This window comes from Myxocyprinus asiaticus, chromosome 4 (assembly GCF_019703515.2).
Source record: "Myxocyprinus asiaticus isolate MX2 ecotype Aquarium Trade chromosome 4, UBuf_Myxa_2, whole genome shotgun sequence".
NCBI classification, from domain to species: Eukaryota; Metazoa; Chordata; class Actinopteri; order Cypriniformes; family Catostomidae; genus Myxocyprinus; species Myxocyprinus asiaticus.
In genome coordinates, this window is record NC_059347.1 from 48,852,412 (window position 1) to 48,879,187 (window position 26,776).

Genomic DNA, 26,776 nt, shown 5'->3' on the forward strand with positions numbered 1-26,776 from the left:
ACCAAGAAAACTAAATGAATGAGACTCACTATAAAGCACTGGATTTGTTACTTTCTAAATGTTCAAGATCACTGATACTAGGGATGTCCCGATACCGATACTGGTATCGGGTCCGATACTGTGCTCATGTACTGGTACTCATTCTCATAAAAATGCTCCGATACAAAAAACCGATACCATCTGATGTACAAATGTCATTACGTAAACATTCAGCGCACAAATTAAAATCACGTTATATCCAAGTGAGATTATTTAACCACAAAAGCTGCGATTTAATGAGATAAATATATAGACTGCATGTTATTCAAATGTGAGTTCTTGTGAATGTGTGGAGACAGTGTTGTGCTGACACTGGCTGCTCATACCTTTTAAAGCTCATGAGCATTGCGTGCTCTGTTTGTAGCAGATGACAGTAAACAGAGTGCAAATTCATGTTGTAGCACGAGGCACATACAGAGTACATACTTATTTAATTAAATAGCAACCTTTTTCAATTTACTAATCACTGTGAGTCGCGTAGCGACCGGCTTTTCCAGAGTGGGAAGCTGCCGTCATAAGTCAGAGCTCCTTGTTCAAAACAACACAGAAACACTTCAAAATAAAAGCTACATTTATAGGAAAAGGTATGACAGAAATATATCACCACAGTAAAGTTATGTAATATTTACTGTAATACTACTGCTAATAATAATAAATCAGTAGTAATTGTATTATACTTAAAAGTAACCAACTGTGATGCTCTTTTATTCAGCACTTTATTTGACAAAATATAACTCCACTGATGTATTTTGGATTGTGCTCTAAGGTTCTGTATATAAGCACTTAACTTGATTAAAAAAATAAATAAATACAATATTATGTTGAAAATTAATTGTTATATTTTCATTTGATTAATTCATTTATTTAAACACCATTTTGATGATAAAATTTAAATAAACTGTTGATATGTAAAAAAAGAAAAAAAAAAAGAAAACAGGTATCGGACTCTGTATCGGCGTGTACCAAAAATGAAGTATCTGTACTGGAACTCATTCTCAAAAAATAAAAAATGGTATCAGGACATCCCTAATCGAAACACGGTTGATTCCTTTATAGACAAGCATATGAAATGCTGTAAATTTTACATGTTTTAAAGGAATGTTCTGGGTTCAATACAAGTTAAACTCTGTGGACAGCATCTGTGAATTTTCTGTGTTTTTTGTTACATCACTCGTGTATGCAGTCATGCAGAGATATTTTCTGTTTTGGATTCTTTCTTTTATTTTCTGTCAGGCTCTTTAAATAGCCATTCTGTTGAGCCAAAATATTGTTAGTAATATTGCAAAATATTGAGACATATGATGCCCTTGCAGATTTAAAAAGGTGCCTGACACACATATGTGCTCCAGTAGTATGGTAATATTGGACCAGATGACTATATTTGTTTTTTCATAATCTTTAAGAACCCTTTGATCTAAAGGCTTATACTTGAAAAGTTTGACAATAAATTTAAAAATTGTGCATATGAATTTCTTTAACATATGAATTTCTTTGACAATAAATTTAAAAATTGTGCATATGAATTTCTTTTATCTGTTATTTACTGATAGTTAAGTAACAGAAGTCAACAAGTGTTCAACATGTAACTCCAATACTATTTAACAAGTATCTCAGAAGGATCATGAAAAGTGAGAGTGTGCAGAGATACAATCTAGGCAAAGGGTGTTTACTTTAAAGAAGCTTAAATATAAGATAGTTTTCATTTGATGTACATTTTTTGCTCAATGCATTTTTGCCATTGTTCCATTCTGCAATATTCCATTGTTTTAATGACTTTACTAGTGCTGTAAAATGTGGAAAATAGTCATAATAAAGAATAAGTAGGTGCGATCAACCTTCTGACATACAGTACTGTATAGTGTGTTGACTGATGTGTTTCCTATACAGATTAGGCTCACTTGCTCAAGATTTGAAATGCTAAGTCATGGAGCACACATCCTCGGCTCGTGCCCATGTGACGCAGCATTACTAAAGCAATGCTACCAGGCAGACTACAGACCAGCTGACAGGTGTCCCAGTTCAGGATGCCTGCATGTGGAGCTTTAAGCAGATCAGGTGTGTGTGTGTGTGTGTGCATTGTAAGGTGTGCTGTCTGGATTATTCCGCTGCGCTGAGACTGTGCTGGTACACAAAGATGCCACAGTTGCTTTACTCAGATGTCATACAGAGAATGATGGATTGCATATGACATCAGTGTTCTCAAATCAATTGGCTGCATGCCTATATTTGCTGTGTCTTTATATTAATCAAATGAATTACCCCTCACAATGGCCTTATGCAGAGTGATTCTAAACTACACTGTAGAAAACAAAAGACACATTTTCACTTACTGCATTCATTTTGTGCACATGCTTGCTAAGGCAAGTATTTCAGAGTTTAGAACAAACCTTAAGTATTAAACTTTGGCATGTAACTCGTTCTAAATGGTTTGTGCTACGGACATTAATGATACCTCAAGTCACACAGTTGGTTGAGAACAGGTGTGTCTTTACTTTCATATAGCAGTCTGACTTACGATTTTCACCTACCGAGTGATAAAAATAGATGACAAAATCCCTGGAACTTACAATGAAGGAGCGATCCAAGCTATATCTAGAGACCTGAATATCAAAGAGACTTTGGCCAGCAAGCAATCACCCTGAACACACTTGCACACTTAACACCCTAGAAAACCACCCAGAACACCGTAGAAACCACACAGCAACCCACTAAAATCCACGCAGAACACCTTAGCAACTGCATAACAATTCCCTGGCCACCTTGCACAACACTCTCACCCTGGCATTGTAGAGGCAAGTACTCCTCTAATGCATGTAAGTGCACTTTGCTCTAGTTTGGCAAAGTGATTGATGTTATTAAATTAGAGTAAACATACAAGTGGGAGTAAGCTCTTTAGAAAACCAATGAATATCATAAATAAATGGATATACAGTTTTATAAAGTTAAAATTAAATGGATGACATCCCAAACAAGACAAAAAAAAAACAAAAAAAAAAAAAAAACACCCATTTTACTCATATTGTATCTTTAAATGTTCCTTTTAATAAAGTCATTTCAGTGTTAAATTTGTACTGTGAATTATTGATATTGTGAACAAGGGCACTTTGTGCAGCATGAATGTTTTGTGGTTGGTAGTTTAAAATGAAATTTAAATGTCATGTTATTGAGTTTAATTTGCCATGTACAATAGGCCAGTTGCTTGCTCATGCAGGCAGGTCACTTTCCACCCTCAGCAGTTTCTGGCTGACAGCCCACATATATATACTGCAACCACAGTCCTTTTTTCTCCTAGTTTAATTTATTGAGCAATACATCTCCTATCCAGCATTATTTAATTTTTGTGAATATGATCAGGTGGGTCTGGCTCAGAGGTGGCACAAAGGAGGGGCTAGCGTGTGCTTCAGCCTCCCCAAGAAAGTCCATAGCACCCCCGTAGCTCCCCCAGCAAATGTTTGTAACAGTCAGCAGATTATCCTCTGTATGAAGATTTTATGAAGAAACATTTTCCCTGACAATATTTTAGCAATCATGTTGTGTGTCCCCTACTTCTGTCGCCTGTTTAGAATCAGAAATAGTGATGCCCGATTTACAAATGAATTACTCATTTGAGTCGATTCCGTCAAAGAATAAGTCAAACGGTTTAGCAAAATGGTCCATATCACTCAGACAGCTCATGCACTGTATCGTTTGGAGCGTTTCTCACTCTGTAAAAACAGACATGAAATAAATAGAACAGAAAACAATCAAGTGGAATATTTACTGTCATGATACACAGAGCTGATGAGGAGGTAAACGAAACTGTTGAAAATTTATTAAGCGCACTCACTCCAACTGCATGTCTCACAACAACTTTCAGTAATGATGGAGCAGCCCACATAACCTAACAACCCCAGACCCTGCTTTGTAAAAACCAGAGCCCTTCTACCAACTTGGACTATAATGGTCTACTACGGCAGAATCGCTACTTTGCCGTAGTCGAGAGTATGTGACAAATTAGGTAGGAAAATGTTATGTTTTAAAAGAGATGCTATGAAGTCAGCACAGTACGTAACCTACACATTCTCCTCAAACATACAGTATGTTAAATATGTACTACCTACGTCTGGTTAGCTTTTGAACAAATGTACATTGGAGTATTATTTAAACGCAATGGTGTACATCAATGCACCGCAGTATTGCCATCTGATACCATCACAATACCATGGTCCTGCCACAGCAGGCTATTTGTTTTTTTGTTATTTGTTTTTGAAAGGTTGCTGATTTTGAGAAACTTTAACTAGTGCTGGATGTGCTGTGTAGTCTTTTAGCAATGCCTGGTAGCCCGTTGTTACATTAATTGCTACGCAAGATATATATTTGTGAAAAGGTACAAATGCTACTCCTAAAGTCACCAGAATTAAATGCTTTGGTGTCGTTTTTGAAAAAAGTTCCTAACGGATGTCCCCACACCCCCAATAAGGGTACACTGTTTTGCTGTACCTGTGCTTCAGACAGTACTGTAAAAAGCTGAAAACACCCCTGAAAGTGTGTTGCCTGTTTTATTGAGGGTGCAGCATAGTGATTTCACTTCTGTTGTCACCACGTGCAAACTGATATTAATAAAATCGCTTGACCATGCCAGGTTTTGCACGTATTTAGTGACCAAAGCTCAGCTCCCTCTGTCAATGATTTAGCACCAAATCAATATTCGCTGGTGCCGCCCCTGGTCTGGCTCCTTGATTCACTTATGCTGATGCAATTGGAAATACTATGTTGGAGTACAAAGTACTGGTAGAAACTAGAGGTGTGAATCTTCACTGGCCTCACGATTCAATTAAATTATGATTCAAAGGGTAACGATTCGATTATAAAACGTTTCTCGATGCATCACGATGCATCTTGTCCTCCAATTTCTTCTTTCTAAATTTATTTTTTACTCTCAATTTTTCCCTTTCAGCTTTTTATTTAACAGCTGTTTTTAAAAATCAGAACGAGTCATTACATAAACTGGCCTTTACATTCAATATGAGCTGTGAACAAAACATGGACTATCAATAAGATTAAATAAATGGTTTAGAAGATATACAGGTGCATCTCAATAAATTAGAATGTCGTGGAAAAGTTCATTTATTTCAGTAATTCAACTCAAATTGTGAAACTCGTGTATTAAATAAATTCAGTGCACACAGACTGAAGTAGTTTAAGTCTTTGGTTCTTTTAATTTTGATGATTTTGGCTCACATTTAACAAAAACCCACCAATTCACTATCTCAAAAAATTAGAATACATCATAAGACCAATAAAAAAAACATTTTTAGTGAATTGTTGGCCTTCTGGAAAGTATGTTCATTTACTGTATATGTACTCAATACTTGGTAGGGGTTCCTTTTGCTTTAATTACTGCCTCAATTCGGCGTGGCATGGAGGTGATCAGTTTGTGGCACCCAGGTTTCTTTGACAGTGGCCTTCAGCTCATCTGCATTTTTTGGTCTCTTGTTTCTCATTTTCCTCTTGACAATACCCCATAGATTCTCTATGGGGTTCAGGTCTGGTGAGTTTGCAGGCCAGTCAAGCACACCAACACCATGGTCATTTAACCAACTTTTGATGCTTTTGGCAGTGTGGGCAGGTGCCAAATCCTGCTGGAAAATGAAATCAGCATCTTTAAAAAGCTGGTCAGCAGAAGGAAGCATGAAGTGCTCCAAAATTTCTTGGTAAACGGGTGCAGTGGCTTTGGTTTTCAAAAAACACAATGGACCAACACCAGCAGATGACATTGCACCCCAAATCATCACAGACTGTGGAAACTTAACACTGGACTTCAAGCAACTTGGGCTATGAGCTTCTCCACCCTTCCTCCAGACTCTAGGACCTCGGTTTCCAAATGAAATACAAAACTTGCTCTCATCTGAAAAGAGGACTTTGGACCACTGGGCAACAGTCCAGTTCTTCTTCTCCTTAGCCCAGATAAGACGCCTCTGACGTTGTCTGTGGTTCAGGAGTGGCTTAACAAGAGGAATACGACAACTGTAGCCAAATTCCTTGACACGTCTGTGTGTGGTGGCTCTTGATGCCTTGACCCCAGCCTCAGTCCATTCCTTGTGAAGTTCACCCAAATTCTTGAATCGATTTTGCTTGACAATCATAAGGCTGCGGTTCTCTTGGTTGGTTGTGCATCTTTTTCTTCCACACTTTTTCCTTCCACTCAACTTTCTGTTAACATGCTTGGATACAGCACTCTGTGAACAGCCAGCTTCTTTGGCAATGAATGTTTGTGGCTTACCCTCCTTGTGAAGGGTGTCAATGATTGTCTTCTGGACAACTGTCAGATCAGCAGTCTTCCCCATGATTGTGTAGCCTAGTGAACCAAACTGAGAGACCATTTTGAAGGCTCAGGAAACCTTTGCAGGTGTTTTGAGTTGATTAGCTGATTGGCATGTCACCATATTCTAATTTCTTGAGATAGTGAATTGGTGGGTTTTTGTTAAATGTGAGCCAAAATCATTACAATTAAAAGAACCAAAGACTTAAACTACTTCAGTCTGTGTGCATTGAATTTATTTAATACACTAGTTTCACAATTTGAGTTGAATTACTGAAATAAATGAACTTTTCCACGACATTCTAATTTATTGAGATGCACCTGTAGTTTAGAAGAGTATCACAATTTCAGTTTCTTTCTTTAGAACCTTATAAAAAAAATCTCTTAAAAGCACAAGAAAAAAAAAAAAATGGTTCTCTATCAAAACACACTGAATACTATAGTTCAACTGATTTTATTATTATTATTTTGTTTAAAGCATTGCATTCTAATCTATGCCATGCCTATTCATTTTAATTTTTAACTATATGCCACAACTGGAAGTTGCTGGTCCAGAATGAAAGATATGTCTTTATATATTCCAACTATTTTCTCTGCGAGTAGAAGATCTCACGACTCCGTCGCAAACGCAACGATGGATTTCAAACCCTTATCATCAGGTGTGCAAACTGTCTGGACAAGCGAGCGACTGACATATGGAAAAGCCAATTAAATGGAGAGCGCGCAAGAGTAAAGAAAGGCATAGGAAAAAAAAATAATAATAAATGAAAACATCACCCACGTCTCATGAACCGCTGCCTCATCATTATTTTCTGCTGTGTTTTCCCCGTTCTGTGCAAATCAGTGCAATAATGGGTGCGAGCTTGTCTTTCCTGTTGTTTAATGGCATGTTATAACGAATAAACTCTCCCATTGCTGTGTGTGTGGGTTTGTGAATTTCGGGATCGTAGTTTCATTAGTTCACAAATGGTCATGTGTTTAATACACCTAGTCTGCAAACAGGTGTGTTTGTGCGCTTGACTTTAGTTAATGCGCTCAACGCGCATCTTTGTTTCTATATCTGTCTCTGGCGCACCCTACTGTGCTGTCGTGGTTTAAACAGATCTTAGAATCGATTCTGATTCTTTTGAGAATCGATACAGAATTGTTTGAGAAAGAATCGTGATACATCACTGAAATTTAGGATAAAATGTTGCAATACAGCTTTTTGTAATCAAATAAACATCAACATTAAAATGTTACAAATATATTAATAATATTATAATTATATTATTATTATTAAGGGGGGAGGGGTGGCTGAATTCTGTGCAAAATACTGAAAACCAATTTTCATAACAAAAATGCAACAGTTTAACTAAAATGTTCTTCTACGGATCAGAGACGTCTACACACGTCAAGTACACCCAAACATAAACACAACTCACTAGCTGGCTCATTGCTGTGCCACCTGGTTGATTTCACGGGAAAAGATTTTGGCCGGTACGGCAAACATTCCTGTGTGCATCTCGCAATGGTTAAGTTTAGGGTTACAGTTATAAAAGGGCTTGTAAATATGATAAGGGTGAAGTTTGGGGGTTTCAATTTCCCTGTTCGGGTCTGTTTATATATCCAGACCACACCAAAAGTGTCCTTATCAAACTTTGCCTGTTTTAAAAGGCTCAAGGCTGTTACTGCAATGGAGTGCAGTGAAAAAGAGCAGAGCAAAAAAAAAAAACATCTTTTTTCCATACTGTCCAATGAAAGTGAATGGTGATTAATTCTGCCTAACATCCTCTTTTGTGTTCCATGGAAAAAAATAAAGTTATAGAGGGTTGGAACAACATGAGGGTGAGTAAACAGGTGAACCCAATGTGATCAAGATTGTGGGCAACAGCTTCTAGAACTGCCTATGTACTGTAGAACGTTTCATTTGTATTTACTCTATTTTCATTTACAATGTCTTAAACGAAGACTTTCGTCCACCTTTTCCACAGAATCCATATGTGAATCTACGCATGTAACAGTACAGCCGATTCTGCCATGACACATCTTGTATTTCCATGTCATTTCAGGAGAATATAAGACAGGTCAGCCTTATGTAAGTGAAAAGGAATTTGTGATGTTTAAACCATTTTCTTCATTACGTAATGTATGGTGTTACTTTAGAAATCAGTGAGCTCAGGCAAGAGGACAGGTCTTAACCATGTCTCTACAAGTGTGCATAAACGATTTACATCAAACACTAGAAATTGGCCCATCATTGATATGTCAGGTTCCACTAATTCCACAATGACATACAGACAAGGAAGAGTGAAAGCTGGAATGCTCAGTCCAGGAGCTCTTCTTGACAGTACTACTTGTTATTGAATACTAGTAGCTTGTTTCTTCAGAACAGTAGCTAGTCTTCTGAGCAAAAAAAAAAAAAAGAAAAACCTTAACCAGCCAAGGTTAGTTTGCTGATCTTAGCTGGTCTAGCTGGTCACCCAATCTGACCAAGCTTACAGGTGCCCCACATACATATTTGCTGGTTTTAAAGGGGTTTGGGGAACCGGCTGGGCCAGACTGTGAGACCAGCAGTACCAGCTGAGGACTGTGCTACTCCAAAACTTGTGTTAGTGCATTTTTAATTCCTTCTCTAACATGGCTTTTTATGAGTAGTAAAAGTGTTCTGCTGAAACTGCTATTTTTATATTATTATTATTATTTAGCTTCATGCATCTACTGCACTATAACTTTATCCCAACCTTGTTTTTCCTCATTAAAAAAGGATTTGTCTTACACGAGCCTCTAGGACATCCTGTTCCCCCCTCACACATAACTCTTCTGTTAGATTGCTTCACTCTGTATACATTTATTAATGTGTCGATTTTAGAAAAAGGGTCAAATGCAAGTCAAATTGGAATTGCTATTTTGACTTGTAGCATGTACAATGGCCCCAAAAATCATTTGGACACTTAAATGTATGATTATCATTACATTAATTCGCAAAACTAAGTGTCATCTGCAAATAAACAATGCTATAACTTTTCTAAGCCATTTTAATAATATGTAATAAATTATAATATCTTTATTATTCGTCTCCGTCCCCACTAGATCTATGCCTTGCCTCCACAGAATTCCTTTTCGAAGTTCTCAGGACACGGAATCAATTGGTCTAAATGCGAAGCTTTGGCTCTGACAGCGTACTGCCCAGTAATGGCTTTTCAGCCGGGCACCTTCTAGTGGCCTAAACAGGGCATTAAGTATTTGGACATTTTATTCCCAACAAAATTGTGTGATTTAGTTAGAGTTAATTTTGACCCTTTAATAAAAAGTTTTGAGCTATGTGGGCAGGTGGGCTTCATTACATTTATCTATGATTGGGAAGGTTAATTTAATTAAAATGAACTGTATTCCAAAAGTCAACTACCTGCTACAATCTCTCCCTGTAGATGTCCCCCTCTCTTATTTCAAGCAATTTGATAGCATAGCGAAGTCCTTCATTTGGAATGGTAAGCGTCCCAGATTATATTTCAGTAAGTTACATAAGTGGGCTAGGCCTACCCAAGATTTTGTTTTATTATTATGCATTCGGTCTCAGACATTTGGTTCATTGGTCGCTTCCACCTGAGAGAGCCCCTCCCTGGTTTTGTATTGAACAAGAAATTCTTGCCCCTATATCGCCACTGCAAAGCCTATCAAACTAATTGGAGAAGTTACACCCCGTTATCTTGCATTTGCACTCGGTATGGACAAAAGTGTCCAGAGTGTTTAATTCTGACATTTATTTAAATGTTGCCTCGAGCATATGGCAGAATCCAAAATTATGTATTAATAAGTCCCCTTTCTGCTGGTCAGAGTGGATTGTGAGGGGGGTTACTACACTCTGAGACCTATATGAGAGTGGAGTGTTGAGATCTTTTGAAAATATGGTTCAACATTTTAGGATTCCCAGATCTCAGTTCTTTAGGTATTTACAGCTGCGCCACCTGCTCTGTACTATTTTTGGAGGTACCATACACCCCCCTAAAGCTGCAGATACTCTGGAAGTGGTGATTACTGCTTTTGGAAAAGGCCATGAGGCATCAGTGTAATACTCCCTGCTAATTCAGAGTCTGGGGGATGGAACTTCAACTTTGCTCAAGAGATTATGGGAGAAAGATCTAAACTTGGTATTGGAGGAGGGAGTGTGGGCTAGGATTCTAAATATCAAGTCTACATCTAGAGATGCAAAGGTGCGCCTTATGCAATTTAAGATTTTACATCGATTCTATTGGACCCCTTCTAGATTGTATAAACTGGGTCTTAAAGACACACCCACCTGCTGGTGATGCCAATCAGAAGATGGGGACACAACCCATGTTTTATGGTGGTGTGTTAAGATACAAGAATTTTGGTTGAGGGTTCAGAGTTTTGTGTGTGACGTATTAGGTACTCAAATCTCATTTTGCCCCAGACTCTGTATTTTAGGTGATGGGGCGGTCATTGATGTAGGGGATAAGTACATGGAGAATTGGATCCTGGCCAGTGTTATAATAGGCAGACAGGTCATGCTTAGAGGATGGAAGTCAGCTGGAGCGCCCTCATTTCGTGAGTGGTATGCGGAGATGGGCAGGGTAGCAACATTTGAAGAGTTGTCACATAGAAGGCTAGGCAACATGGATTTATTCAGTAAGAAATGGGGCAGATATTTTTGAATGTATATATGTTTTTTATATATATTTCTAAATATTTTCAACTGTTTAATTGTCTGTTTGTGTGTCTTTGTCAATTGGCATTTGACCACTGGGGTATCTGTTTGTGTTGGGTGAGAGGGGTTAATGTTCGGGGGGAAGGGTTGTAAATTTATATAATGTGATTCCAAATATTCAGTTTTTTTTTTTTTTTTTATATATATGTTATATGGAATCAATAAATTGTTAATAACAAAAAAGCTACACTGTGAGATTTTTTGTTGTTGTTAGAAATGAACAAAATTTCATTAATGAGCAAGTACACCTACAATCTGTATTCCAAACAATGTATTTGCCTTACCCCGATTCACTATGGTAAGCCTATAATAATGATTTATATTTTATAGCTGTCGGGACGGATTTGGCGGGGAACCACAAACTTCCGTCATTTGTTTGTGCGTGTTAACGTCATGTCCGTAAATGAAGAAAAGTAGGTCCAGCTATACAGCGTGTGTGTGTGTGCAGTGATAGGTGGTAGTAGTTTGAAGCTGAAAGCTTGTAGCCACAAAAAATTAGTGACTAACCATGGATCTTTTTTTTTTTATCCCCCTTTTCTCCCAATTTGGAATGCCCAATTCCCACTACTTAGTAGGTCCTCGTGGTGGCGCGGTTCCTCACCTCAATCCGGGTGGCGGAGGACAAGTCTCGGTTGCCTCCGCTTCAGAGACAGCAAATCCGCGCATCTTATCACGTGGCTTGCTGTGCATGACACCGCAGAGACTCACAGCATTTGGAGGCTCATGCTACTCGGATCATAAAAAAAGGCAACCCTCTGGGGAATCGCTCATTTTCAAAATGAAGAAACCTTGAACCGAGAAGAGTTTGCAAGCAAAATGGGAAAGTGACGGAGCCCGTATTTAAACATGACACAACATCTGTTTGGCTTTTCAAAGGTGGCAACAACTCAGAGATCTTAAAGGATTTAAAACCGACCCAGATATGATATTTTATTGAACCCACAGTTAGCCAGGTAGCTCTCTTAGCACTCTTCGCTCTCTTAGCGGTAGTTCGTTAGATAGCATTGGCCACTCTAATGGGGCATTTTTTTATGGATTATGGTACTGCAGTGCCTTCAATTTCATTTTCGAGGAAGGACAATGGAAAAAAATAACTTTATGCTGGTAAAAATGCCAATCTCTAAACCAGTTACTACCTTAGTCTATTTGCCTGCTGGCTAAGTTGTAATAGTTTCCATCATCTAATTTATCTGATATGACAAGCAAACACTGTGTCATCTTTGCCTAACTTTTGTAATGCTATTTATTTTAAAACAATTGTTTCAATAAGTCAAAACAACAGCGGAAGATATGCTATTTACCTGCTCATAAGACATATTTTTCGTATATCCGTCTTTTTCTTCCCTTCGTTATTTTTTGTTTTATTTTTTTTGAGGGGAGGGGCGGGGTTTTGTCGTTAGTGACATTTGCTCTGATGATACAATCAACTGTATCCACGGTTACACTGGTACTCCTCAAACCATCAGATTCTCCATGCAGAAGAGCAAAGAAGACTCACGTAATTACCAAAACAATATTCCTCCGCAAGTAACTTGCAGTTTTATGCTTCAACTGATAAAGGGCCAAAAGTTACATAGTGTAGCTTTAAATATGTACATGTTCCACTAAGTTTTACAACCAAAGAAGTTTTGAGCAGTATATATATATATATATATATATATATATATATATATATATATATATATATATATATATACACAGGTGCATCTCAATAAATTAGAATGTCGTGGAAAAGTTCATTTATTTCAGTAATTCAACTCAAATTGTGAAACACGTGTATTAAATAAATTCAGTGCACACAGACTGAAGTAGTTTAAGTCTTTGGTTCTTTTAATTGTAATGATTTTGGCTCACATTTAACAAAAACCCACCAATTCACTATCTCAACAAATTAGAATATTTTGACATGCCAATCAGCTAATCAACTCAAAACACCTGCAAAGGTTTCCTGAGCCTTCAAAATGGTCTCTCAGTTTGGTTCACTAGGCTACACAATCATAATATATTATTATTATTATTATTTAAAACCCTAACAAACTTCTTTTTTCTTTTTTTTTTTCAAATGGGCTTGTGCCATCTTTCTTTACAATAAATGCCACATGGTTTGACATTTTGTTGTCCAAATATTTTTGGGGCCACTGTGTTGTTTTTTAATAGGCATTTTGAGGAAGCTCTGTTCAGCAAAGATGTACTCATGGAGTCGAGTCTTATCTGTGAGTCACAGGAAGATACGAAAATCAGACACAGCCTCCATTGTGTTGCCAATCACTAATGTTGTAATCTTAGACTCCTTTTCTCATATCCTGTTTTTTACAGAAACAGTAAAGCACTGCCTTTTGAACCCATCAGAGGGCAGGCAGAGAGTGTGTGTGAGAGAGAGAAAGAGAGACAAAGCGAACTAAATGCACTTAAGTGCTGGGAAAACGACTGCTCTTTCACTTATCAGATGACCTTATTTTGGTCACACACACACGCACGCACGCACACACGCATGCACGCAAGTTCTCTTTATCCCACAACTGTGTATTTCAACACATCCTAGGGAGCAATTAGATTGAATATGGTCTTTGTAAGCAATTACTTTGAAGAAGGTTTTTCTTAAGGCCAAAAAAAATAAAAAAAATAAATAGGATTATAGTGGTGTTTCTTTAGAGCAGATGAAAAATCGAAAATAAGGAAAGAAATTAGCATTCACAGTTTAAAGTAAAAAAAGCAGCCATATCTCGAGCAATGTGACCTTTGAGGATGTCATGTGACTTTTGTAATAACAAATCTTCCTCTGTACACCCCCTTCCTTTAGCGCTTCATTATGTACAGTACATAAACAATACTTACTGTAAGTGTCTTACTTTCTCTTCTTTACACTGAATTTTTTTGTTTTTTTTTTAATCACATTTGACAATTAGTAGATTGGCAACATTTAGGGCCCTATGAATTTAGTTAAATTTTTTTCCACATTGTTTTATTTTTTCCAAAATTTCAACAATTTACAACAGTACAACAGCCCTCTTGCTAAAATGTCTAAAATGTAATGTAATTATTATGTATATATTATTATTAATATTTTTGTTATTACTGCTGTTATTATTACATTGAATATTACATTTGACTACACATCATTTTCTGTCGCATTTTTTCAATTTCATGTATCTAGTTAAATTAAGCTTTTATTTTGGTGGAGAACCGAATAAACCTTTAGTTTGTGTGTTTGATGACAGCTTATCACCTCCGGATAAATAGTTTGCTTTATGGCCAACTGTGCTTATTAAACCCCAAATGGCTGTGATTTAATACTATAAATATATAGTCTGCATATGATGGGCGCTTCACAGTGAATAAGCGAAGTCGAAGTAATGTTCCCTCTGCGCTGTGCGCAGGTCATGCGGCCACGCTCAAGATCCACTAACCACAACTTTATGCGCTGCATGCTAAAAGAAGAGCAGCAAAAACTGAGAGGCGATCAATTAAAACAAGCGATATTATTCATCCACAAGTCTGTCTGACTCATTGAGAATGGGCTTAAAAATGAACTTATGACTCACAAACACTGAATTCAGCATGTTTCTTAGAGAAACACCATGCGATGGGTTCCCCTATTAGGCTATACATAGGTTTCTGTATGCTGTCCCTGTATGGACAAGAGCAGCATTAACACTTTTCAAAATGAGACCGCTCAGAAGAAAGAACGTTAGAACAGGTTTGGAACAACATAATGATGATGAAATGATGGCAAACTTTTCAAGTTTGCGTGAACTAACCCTTTATGAGCTACATCAGCAAACTTTAAAGATAGTCAACTTGTCTCTTAAGAACTTTTCTTCTACCCTCACTGGTGACCTAGATTCTAAGTTTGAAAAGACTAGGACATTAGTCCAAGCCCAAAGGACACAAGCCCTAGTTAAGAACGCCCTCTTAAGAGAAACATTGATTAAAAAAAAAAGTGCTAAATCGCAAAACAGCCTGAACAAACATCCCCTCCACTTCATAAGCCTTTTCTTCAGTCTAGCCTCTACTGTCTCTGAATTACAAGGAACCAGATAACTCTGAAAGACTAATACTGTATTCTTCTGAACAATCCAGTGTCTGATAGGGATTAGACAGTGAGGTGTTTCCTTCAAATTAAACCCACTTGACCTCACACCAGTCATAGAGGAACTGAAACGGTAATAAACCAATCTGGAGTTAAAACTTCTGTGAAAGCAGCGATCAAATGCCTGGGCTCGGATAGCCTTGATTATATGTGTTGGAAGAGTACAGTAGAACCATCTCTTAAATGCCTCTGAACTGCGGGGTACAATGAAGACTCATGCTATCATGCAACTGAACTGACAGTCTCTTCATCACTTAGTTCTGACAGATTGATGCTTGTGAAGAGACAGAAATGTCCAGTCTTTTTTTCTGTCTCTTACACATACAAACAAACACAAATATAAAATTCAGACATTACCTCTGATTTAGCCGGCGCCCATCATCACTTCCGAAATCCTGGGGGAAAAAAGCAAAGAATGAGAGAAACAGAGGTTAGACATTCGAAACAACGAATGCTGTTCTATATTAATTTCATTGCTTTGAGCCATCAAGTCAGAGTCGAGCACAAAATGCATCTTTTCCGATGTAATAAATCTAATTATATCATGACATATCTTCCACCTAGACCAAATTATTGTTTGCCTTACAAATTCAGCATCTGTTGCAAAAATGTCAGCAGAATCCAGAATTACCGGTAATAATGGAAAGGCCAAAACTCCTTAGGCACCGGAACTTTTCCAAATTCCACAAACTCACCCAACTCAAACCCGCTGCAATGCACAACAGTCCGGCCTAAACATGTTTTTTTCCACCACTATCAGCTAAACAGCCCTGCCACAGTCTCTCTCTACTAGAGCAATGCAGAATGGTCAAAATCTGTACCTTAACACAGTACAAGACCTCAATGTCCTAGAAAACAACAAAGATTTTAAGAATCACTGTTCTAAGTAGTGTAATATGACTTCTCTTTTAACCCCCAGACCTCTCAAACGTAAAGAACGGGGGCCTCACCTTAAGATAAAGTTTTATCATAACAAAGAGTATTTTTAAAATAATTACTCGCTGTATATGAATGTGACCGCCCTGGTTATTGAGTTACAGATAGTGGTATGTAACACTGAATACTGGCAGGTGAGTGTGCAATGGTCAGATGTGAAAGACACCTGAAGGGTAGGAAACATGTCTACATCAATAATCGGTTGTGCAAGGGTTTCTATCATGTACTAAAACAAAATCTGTCCCTATGCAGAAGCAGGCCTTATAAAACTTTATAAGCAGGGCAGCCCTTTCTGGGGAATGAGGAGTGGAAACAATGAGATTTGTGAGGAGAGAGAGAGACATTTTGGGGGTGTGAGGCTCTTTCGTGAGTTATTATGCTCTAAGTGGAGAACCAGAGACAATAAGACAATAAGGTGTGTAGAAAATAAGGGACAACTCTTATGTGGATGTGTAGCAATCAATGCGGTACTGACTTTGAAGGGAAATTTCACCCAAAACTGAAAACTCTTTCATCATTTACTCACCCTCATGTCATCCCAGATGTGTATGACTTTCTTCTGCAGAACACATGAAAGAATATTTTAAGAAGAATATCTCAGCCCATCCCTGGAATCACGATATCGAATCCAGGGAGTGTTGTGTGACTCCAGCCATGTCTCCTAAGCACCCAAATTGGCCAATCAGATGTTGTGTCATGTTTAAATACGGGCTCCGTCACTTTCCATTTTTGCTTGCAAACTCTTCTCGGTTCAAGGTTTCTTCATTTTGAAAATGAGCGATTCCCCAGAGGGTTGCCTTTTTTTAATGATCCATGGTTAGGGGGGCCTGGGTAGCTCAGTGAGTAGTGACGCTGACTACCACCCCTGGAGTCACGAGTTAGAATCCAGGGCGTGCTGAGTGACTCCAGTCAGGTCTCCTAAGCAACCAAATTGTCCCGGTTGCTAGGGAGGGTAGAGTCACATGGGGTAACCTCCTCGTGGTCGCGATTAAGTGGTTCTCGCTCTCAATGGGGTGCATGGTACGTTGTGCGTGGATTGCGGAGAGTAGCATGAGCCTCCACATGCTATGAGTCTCTGCGGTGTCATGCACAGCAAGCCACATGATAAGATGCACGGATTGACGGTCTCTGAAGCAGAGGCAACTGAGACTTGTCCTCTGCCACCCGGATTGAGGTGAGTAACTGCGCCACTACGAGGACCTAGTAAGTAGTGGGAATTGGGCATTCCAAAATTGGGGAGAAGCACGCAATTGTTTACATTGTTTTTTTATTATTATTATTATTTGGAAATTATTTTTTATTTATTTTATATTGTTTTGAAATTGTTTTAGACTGTTTTGGTTTGTGAACAGCACAAGTTTCCTTGTAAACAATGACACACTTCCTGACTCCTCCACGTGACGCGTGACCTTACCAACGAGCTTACGTCATCCCTCTCATGAGCACACGTCACAGAGATGTACGGAAGTGAAGATTTGTAGTTAAAAAGTATATAAGTATTGTTTTGTTTCTAAAAAATTTCATTTTTGGGTGAACTATTCCTTTAAGCTTGCAATGCTTTTGGGAAACACAGTACATTTTCTCACCCTCACCTATCATATCGCTTCTGAAAACATGGATTTAGCCACTAGAGTATGGATTACTTTTATGCTGCCTTTATGTACTTTTTGGACATTCTGAGTTCTGGTCACAATTCACTTGCATTGAGTGGACATACTGAGCTGAGAGATTCTTCTAAAAATCTTTGTGTTCTGCAGAAGAAAGAAATACATCTGGCCTGGCATGAGGGTGAGTAAATGATGAGAGAATTTTTATTTTTGGGTGAGCTATCCTTATAACATCCTTCATAAGTAAATGAACTAATTCCATGAAGCATTGCAAATGACACCACTGAATTAAAAACGATGGAAAAATAAATAGAACTGTTGATTTTAAGTTGTTGATTATTAGTATAGAATAAATACTGCAAAATAGTCCGATTATATATACATTAGTAGTTTGAGATTATAGGGAGACCGAAACGGTTGTGTCATTCGTATTTCAAGGAAGTGGGCGGTCGCTGCTTAGCGGTTTGTTTGCCATGATTCTCTGATCGGAATAAGACCAGGAATGTAAATTAAAGAAGTAAACAGTGTTCATTCTGATTTCATGTTGACTAAACTAAATACCACAAAAAGCTCCTGTGGATGTGCTATCTTTCCCTTGCAACCTTACAAACAACCCTTCATGGCCTTAATTACCCCCTCCTTTCTTTTTGCATCACTTTCTCTTGTTATCTCTGTCCCCCTCTTTTTGCTGCTTTATCTATCAGTCAATCCACACATCTGCCCTCTATCCATCTTTTCCTCTACTTCAGAGGTGATGGCATCACTGCAGCTGCATGTTTCTCAGTCTCCATACATGTTTGAAGGCATGATATGAATTATAAATGAAGTGTGTGTGCGCATGTCCTCACTCGCTTTACAGAATCATTCATACAGTGGGTTCCAAAAGTCTGAGACGTGAGACCTATAGTGAAAATACTTGTATTTTGCATTCCTTTCTTGTATATAATTCATTTCAAAGAAATTAGAGTATCAGCAAAACAATGAACAGTTATTCGTATTTAGTATGTCCCAATGTTTTATGTAAGCATGCACTCAAGCTGACATGATGCCACATCACATAATTTCTCAGCACTTTAAGAGGACTCCCATTCAAAAGTGTAAAACTAGTGTCCTCTACTGGCTGCAACCTGCACAATATATTTCTATGACAGCTATGATGTCAGAGGAACTATTATGAAGGTGAAGTGCTTTTATTGAGCAAAGGCAATGTAAAACCTAAAAGGACATTTTTGAAAAAACAGGTTTTCAGAAGAACCACCTGAGAATCACCAATGAAAAGCAATACAACTCTCCTAGTGAGACGGGCTAAAAGGGCTTGCTTCAAATGAAAAGATACAAACAAGAGGACTTTCATCGCATGAGAGAAGCTTAGCTGTGCCGAGGCACAATGACTTAGATTTAAATTTCTGTCGAGCAGAAATGCAGGCCTCAGGGGGCCAGACATTCAACTCTCACACAAAGAACCGCAGCTCATGAAGGGCTACAAAAAAACTTGGCGACCTACAGATCTGCACCCCATAGTTACATTAGCAATGAAAAAATAAACTGTAATTGGAGTTAAGCAAGCAAACTGCAATGGCTTTGGTGCATTTGTGTTTGCACAAACCGAACTAGGAACTAAATGGGTATCGCAGTGTTCAGTATTTCTGATGTTGGATGTGTTCATTGTGTACAAAAGAGCTCATGTCCACCCTTTTGATGGTTCCCCATTCAGAATGTCATGGCTAGAGGTGACATGACCAATGAGTATAACAAATGAATGGAAGATTGCAGTACAGCATAACACAATGAGATACAGGTGCATCTCAATAAATTAGAATGTCGTGGAAAAGTTCATTTATTTCAGTAATTCAACTCAAATTGTGAAACTCGTGTATTAAATAAATTCAATGCACACAGACTGAAGTAGTTTAAGTCTTTGGTTCTTTTAATTGTGATGATTTTGGCTCACATTTAACAAAAACCCTCCAATTCACTATCTCAAAAAATTAGAATATGGTGACATGCCAATCAGCTAATCAACTCAAAACACCTGCAAAGGTTTCCTGAGCCTTCAAAATGGTCTCTCAGTTTGGTTCACTAGGCTACACAATCATGGGGAAGACTGCTGATCTGACAGTTGTCCAGAAGACAATCATTGACACCCTTCACAAGGAGGGTAAGCCACAAACATTCATTGCCAAAGAAGCTGGCTGTTCACAGAGTGCTGTATCCAAGCATGTTAACAGAAAGTTGAGTGGAAGGAAAAAGTGTGGAAGAAAAAGATGCACAACCAACCGAGAGAACCGCAGCCTTATGATTGTCAAGCAAAATCAATTCAAGAATTTGGGTGAACATTAAGGAATGGACTGAGGCTGGGGTCAAGGCATCAAGAGCCACCACACACAGACGTGTCAAGGAATTTGGCTACAGTTGTCGTATTCCTCTTGTTAAGTCACTCCTGAACCACAGACAATGTCAGAGGCGTCTTACCTGGGCTAAGGAGAAGAAGAACTGGACTGTTGCCCAGTGGTCCAAAGTCCTCTTTTCAGATGAGAGCAAGTTTTGTATTTCATTTGGAAACCAAGGTCCTAGAGTCTGGAGGAAGGGTGGAGAAGCTCATAGCCTAAGTTGCTTGAAGTCCAGTGTTAAGTTTCCACAGTCTGTGATGATTTGGGGTGCAATGTCATCTGCTGGTGTTGGTCCATTGTGTTTTTTGAAAACCAAAGTCACTGCGCCCGTTTACCAAGAAATTTTGGAGCATTTCATGCTTCCTTCTACTGACCAGCTTTTTAAAGACGCTGATTTCATTTTCCAGCAGGATTTGGCACCTGCCCACACTGCCAAAAGCACCAAAAGTTGGTTAAATGACCATGGTGTTGGTGTGCTTGACTGGCCAGCAAACTCACCAGACCTGAACCCCATAGAGAATCTATGGGGTACTGTCAAGAGGAAAATGAGAAACGAGAGACCAAAAAATGCAGATGAGCTGAAGGCCACTGTCAAAGAAACCTGGGCTTCCATACCACCTCAGCAGTGCCACAAACTGATCACCTCCATGCCACGCCGAATTGAAGCAGTAATTAAAGCAAAAGGAGCCCCTACCAAGTATTGAGTACATATACAGTAAATGAACATACTTTCCAGAAGGCCAACAATTCACTAAAAATGTTTTTTTTTATTGGTCGTATGATGTATTCTAATTTTTTGAGATAGTGAATTGGTGGGTTTTTGTTAAATGTGAGCCAAAATCATCACAATTAAAAGAACCAAAGACTTAAACTACTTCAGTCTGTGTGCATTGAATTTATTTAATACACGAGTTTCACAATTTGAGTTGAATTACTGAAATAAATGAACTTTTCCACAACATTCTAATTTATTGAGATGCACCTGTATATGTAAACAAACCCCTCTAACTACTACTATCTGTATGTAGAATCAATGAGCAATCCCTGAGAGCACATGTACATCACACAGACATCTATTTGATGTGTGTTTACATCTGGAAGATGTATTTTTTTACATTGTTTGCTCATCTGCAATATGTCTAGAAGACTTGACTAATGTCAATAAGTATGTCTCGGATGTCAATAAGATATTCAGCAGATGTCTTTGAGACGTTTATGATTTACAATATTTGTAAATCTGATTTTTTTAAAGATGTCTATCAGATGTTAATTAGATTGTGATGCTTTCCAGATGAAAATATCTAAAATAGACATCTCGGAGATGTACGTGTGCAATGTGTCAAAGATACTTACAAATAAAAAAAATCTGTTTTATTCATAGAAAGTAGTAGCATACTATGTGTGTATGTTGCGTATAAACATTTTTGGACTAAATAGTTGGCAAGCCACCCATGAACAATCCAGATTTAAACAAGCCATGGAGCCTGTGCGAATGGAAATAGTGTATTTGGTTTGTTCACCAAGATCAGACATTTATTTTGCAGTCATTGAACCACAGATTGTTGGCAAATAAACAAGACAGTGTGTGATATACCAAACATTCTGAGCCTGTTTAGCTCCAAGATTTTCAACTAGGGGTAAGTGGAGAAGAGTATATAAAATATATAGCATTGTCTTACATTTTCATAGCATTTCTAACCATTAATTAATTTGTAATTAAGTTGTTTTTGTTTTTAGATAGGGATGTACCGATCTGAATTTTTTTAACCCATATCCATACCGATTTTAACAAACAAACAAAAAAATAAATACAAATAAAAATAAATACGCTGATACTTATAATGATACAGATATTTTGCCATGTACTGGATTTGTTGAACACATGACAGGCCAAAATTTAAAGAGAGCCAGCCACAATGAAAAATAGGATAAAAAAAAAAAAAAAAAAAGCAAAATATCATAGCATGATGAAGATGTGAAAAAAAAAGAGGTTATTTTGCACTTATAAAACATTTTTGGACTTTTGTGTTTGCAGTTCAAACAACAGAACTCACATTTTACATGTACAGTTGAAGTCAGAACAAGTTTACATACACTTAGGTTGAAGTCATTAAAACTTATTTTTTAACCACTCCACAGATGTAGTATTAGCAAACTATAGTTTTGGCAAGTCATTTAGGACATCTACTTTGTGCATGGCACGAGCAATTTTTCCAAAAATTGTTTACAGACAGATTGTTTCACTTTTAATTGACTATATCACAATTCCAGTGGGTCAGAAGTTTACATACACTAAGTTAACTGTGCCTTTAAGCAGCTTGGAAAATTCCAGAAAATGATGTCAAGCCTTTAAACAATTAGCCAATTAGTTTCTGATAGGAAGTGTACTGAATTGGAGGTGTACCTGTGGATGTATTTTAAGGCCTACCTTCAAACTAAGTGCCTCTTTGCTTGACGTCATGGGAAATCAAAAGAAATCAGCCAAGACCTCAGAAAAAAATTGTGGACCTCCACAAGTCTGGTTCATTCTTGTGAGCAATTTCCAAACGCCTGAAGGTACCACGTTCATCTGTACAAACAATATTACACAAGTATAAACACCATGGGACCACGCAGCCATCATACCACTCAGGAAGGAGATGCATTCTGTCTCCCAGAAATGAACGTAGTTTGGTGCAAAAAGTGCAATGTAATCCCAGAACAACAGCAAAGGACCTTGTGAAGATGCTGGAGGAAACAGGTAGACAAGTATCTATATTCACAGTAAAACATGTCCTATATCTACATAACCATAAATGGCTTAAGGACAACAAAGTCAAGGTACTGGAGTGGCCATCACAAAGCCCTGACCTCAATCCGATAGACAATTTGTGGGCAGAACTGAAAAAGTGTGTGCGAGCAAGGAGGCCTACAAACCTGACTCAGTTACACCAATTCTGTCAAAATGAAATATTACATGTTCTTAGGAGTGCCAGCCCTTCTACATTTTTTGGCTATCATTATTTCTGGATTGTGCGTTTGAATTCACAAATTTATAACAAAGTGTATTAATAATTAATTATAAATAAACCATCCATTTTTTCATATCTGCATTTTCATGCCTATAACCGATATGCCAATGGTTATATGCACCTATTATGGTTTTTAAACATGCCTAATTTTGTTTTAAAGGTCTCATACAATAGATTTACACACATCCAAGGTCAAAGAACACTTTAATTTGCTCATAATTTCAATTTCAGCATTACCTTTTATTTCCCAGTGTCAAAAATGACTCCTTCAATGATCCGTTCTAAAGGATTCATTCTAAACTCCTCCTTTCAGAGAGCCTACTCTGCTCTGATTGGTCAGATATCCCAGTCTGTTGTGATTGGTCTACCGCTTACAGCACGTGTCGGAAAGGAAATGCCCACTACCATATCCGATTTTCAGCTCCGTCTGAAAAATGTCTGTTTTACCTTACCAATTTGAGCATGAGTCCGATAGTGATACACTGGATGATCAACCCGAACCACCAACGCAAGTACGACGAGAACAGGATGTTTCTCAGTGGTAAGTTTATATGTAGTTTGACAATAACGTGATTTAGTTGGTTAGCAGAGGCTAACAGCTAACAGGCTAACAGCGTGTACTGGCTGTACATGTAAACAGACCAGAGGCGGGTTTTTTGTTACCAAATTACTTAGGTTAGTACAGGAAGAAAGTCTGGAATTACTAACGACTCATTTCAGGTGTTCAGAATCGGTTCTATCTTTTGGGTGTCAATAACTCCATATTTCGTGCACTTTGATTTTTGAAACTTTGCTAACTTTTTTTACATTCGCAAAAAGCTATATAACACACTACATGAAAGGTAATATTTGAGAAACCATAATAGGTGCTCTTTAAAGTTTCACTTAGTAATTTTTCACCCCCTTAAAATTTTACTCTTAAAGAAATTAACTATAATTTTGAAACATGTATAAAATCATGACCACTCACATGAGATGAGGACTCTAGTCATATCAGTAACCTTATAAAAGCTGTTTAATTCTACATGGGGCAGATGTGCAGTCATGGGGGCTGCCATTTTAGAATCACATGACCAGCTGAATACTCCTTGCTTAATCTCAGTTACCATCTTGTTATTGGACACTTTCACTCTTGGATTAAATCAATCATGGCTGATTGTGAATAGTGAATTTCTACAATGGCATTTGGAACTGAAAACTTTGATTTTGAATGATGCTGCATCCACACCACTAGGTGTCACTGTAAGTCCAAGATGACATGAGCAAAAAGTTACCGAGTGCACGTTTAATTTGGTCAATAATTGGCCGATAAATATCAGCGGCAGATACATCGGTGCATGCCTAGTTCTTAATTATAGTTATTATAAAGTGTTACAGAGAAAATCTTGCTTTTTGTACTGGGGTCACAGACACTTTGGATGGGGTTTCACTGGATCTATAAAAGCTGAAAAACTCTGGTATAGTTCATTCAAGTTATACCTGCACTGATAAACACACATCATAGGCTGAACACTCACTCCAAGTGACAGAATTGATCTGGATACATCTCAAGTGCATCACACATGATCTAAGATACCACACGTTCATCTCCGAGATGTCTGTTTAAGAGCATTTCATCTCAAAAGCATCTGCTAACATTTAGCATCTGCTAAACATCTTTAAAAAATAAGATTTACAAACATGCTAAATCAAAATAATCTCCAAAATCAAATTGACATCCAAGAGCAAAAGTCTTATAGGCGAACTGCAGTTGAGCAAACAACCTAAAAAATACTTGTTCCAGATGTAAACAACATACACATCAAATAGACGTCTGGGTGATGTACGACTACTATCAAGCAGTGGCGAATTCTCAGGGCCAGCAAAGCCTTCTCTGATGGCCTAACATGCCAAATAAATAAATATTTTTCATCCTTTCATTCTCAATCACTTTTTTGCCTATGTATTTTTAATCGCTTTCCACTCTTAATTAATCTATAAACAAATAGAGAAAAACAAAAAGTTTATCAAGTCAGAATTTATTCCTTGATGCTTACAAGCGAAGTGTGACAACTGTTTCACAAATCGCATGCCCAAAGCAGCACGTGAGTTTGAGCTCCATCCACTCAGGCCTTCAGAATTTCCACATAATCTCTCAACAGTGCAAATGAATGGGCAATTAAAGTAAAATTGTCAGATTCATCAGCCAATCAGATTGATTTATTTGTTCTTGGTGGGTGTGGACATATCTTTAGGATATATCCCGGTTGAGGCCTTCTAGCTGGCCTTGAGTGAGCATGCTTTAAGTGACGTAATTTGAAAGCATAGAGCGCCAGATCTTGCTGAGGAGTCGACTGTCATTACTGCCGCTATCGCCATTGAGAAAGAGATCCTAATGGATTTAAAAACACGAGATGTTCTGCATGACCGTGTGATTGCTTAATTTATTAATCAGGAAAGGAGGACTGATTTTCACTTCAAGCAAATTGGTAAGTGCTTTTTGCATTGTTATAGCAACATCAGGAGTTTTCTAAGTGTAAATTAGGCTGCTTGAGCATTTAGTGTCAGTTTTGAAAAGTAGTACTGCATTCCATTCAACTCGGAAAGTCAGATTTTACAACTTCCTAATAGGAAAAGTGCAATGGAATGCATCTTGAAGTCAGAATTACAACTTGTAGGCTTGTGCAGAAATTCTCAACTCCTATTTTGCCGAGATGCAGGGGCATGATGTCACACAAACATGTGGACACTCAGGGAGATATACAAAGTAAGTGATAAACATTCACTTTATTAAATAATATCGATAAATGAGTTTGTTTCCACATTACATGATATTAAAGCTTGTTTAACAAACGCCTACAGAAACAGGTGTATAAAACATGGTAAATTATATTCTTTTTTGATAATCGTACACCTGGGTAGGGTTGCACCATCTGTGCGCAAGTTCTCACGTAAGTTAGGACGTAAAGTTCACACTAAGGGCTTAGTAACTACTAGTTAGTTTGTAACTAAGTCAGTGCTTAATTCGGTTGCACCACCTGTTCTTAAGGCAAGACTTAACCAGTAGGTCGTAAGCTCTCCATAAAGTAAGGTGTAGTAGCATATTATGACGTTTACCTGTATTTATCCAATAAGCAGCCTTCATATTTATACACAGAAGTATCAAAAAGCCATGAACTTCAATCTGATCTTGTTACGGGCGATGTTCAAACCTTGTTTGTTTGTGTAACTGTCAGCTGTAATAAATTATATCCCCATTAAAATATGATACGTGATAAAAGTAGATTTGATAAATAGTATATTTGCCCTGTGTAAATAACAATATATAGGAACTGTATCTAAAATAAATGAGGGGTGTTAAATAAATACTAATACAACAGGCTGGAAAAATAGACATTTATTCATTTTAATATCCTATATATTTGGAATGTGTTGAAACCTGACACCGGATGACGCACCCTGAAAACTACATGTCGAAATAATTTCCTGTCACGCAAAATATGAGCTCATTGATGTCATGAAATATCAGTCTGCTTTTTTATTCCATCCGTTACGCCTGGTCGGAGGCTTCCATAAATATTTAGTTTATACATAGGGTTACATCTTACCTAAGTTTAATGGTGCAACGCTCAAATATTTAGTAGTGCGTAAATTTTGACTTAGTGCCCATTTACGCCACAACTAGGCTAAGTCTGAACTGGTGCAACCGGCCCCT

General features: G+C 37.8%; 1 protein-coding gene across 1 annotated transcript in view; it reads right to left on the minus strand.

Annotated features, from left to right (window-relative positions):
* The window catches only part of LOC127439629 (protein phosphatase Slingshot homolog 1-like), a 66,805-nt gene that overhangs the window by 38,239 nt on the left and 1,790 nt on the right, over nt 1-26,776 (minus strand). The window contains exon 3 of the mRNA XM_051695847.1: nt 15,496-15,533. Coding sequence (XP_051551807.1) covers nt 15,496-15,533 — 38 coding nt within the window. The remainder of the gene's footprint in view (nt 1-15,495; nt 15,534-26,776) is intronic.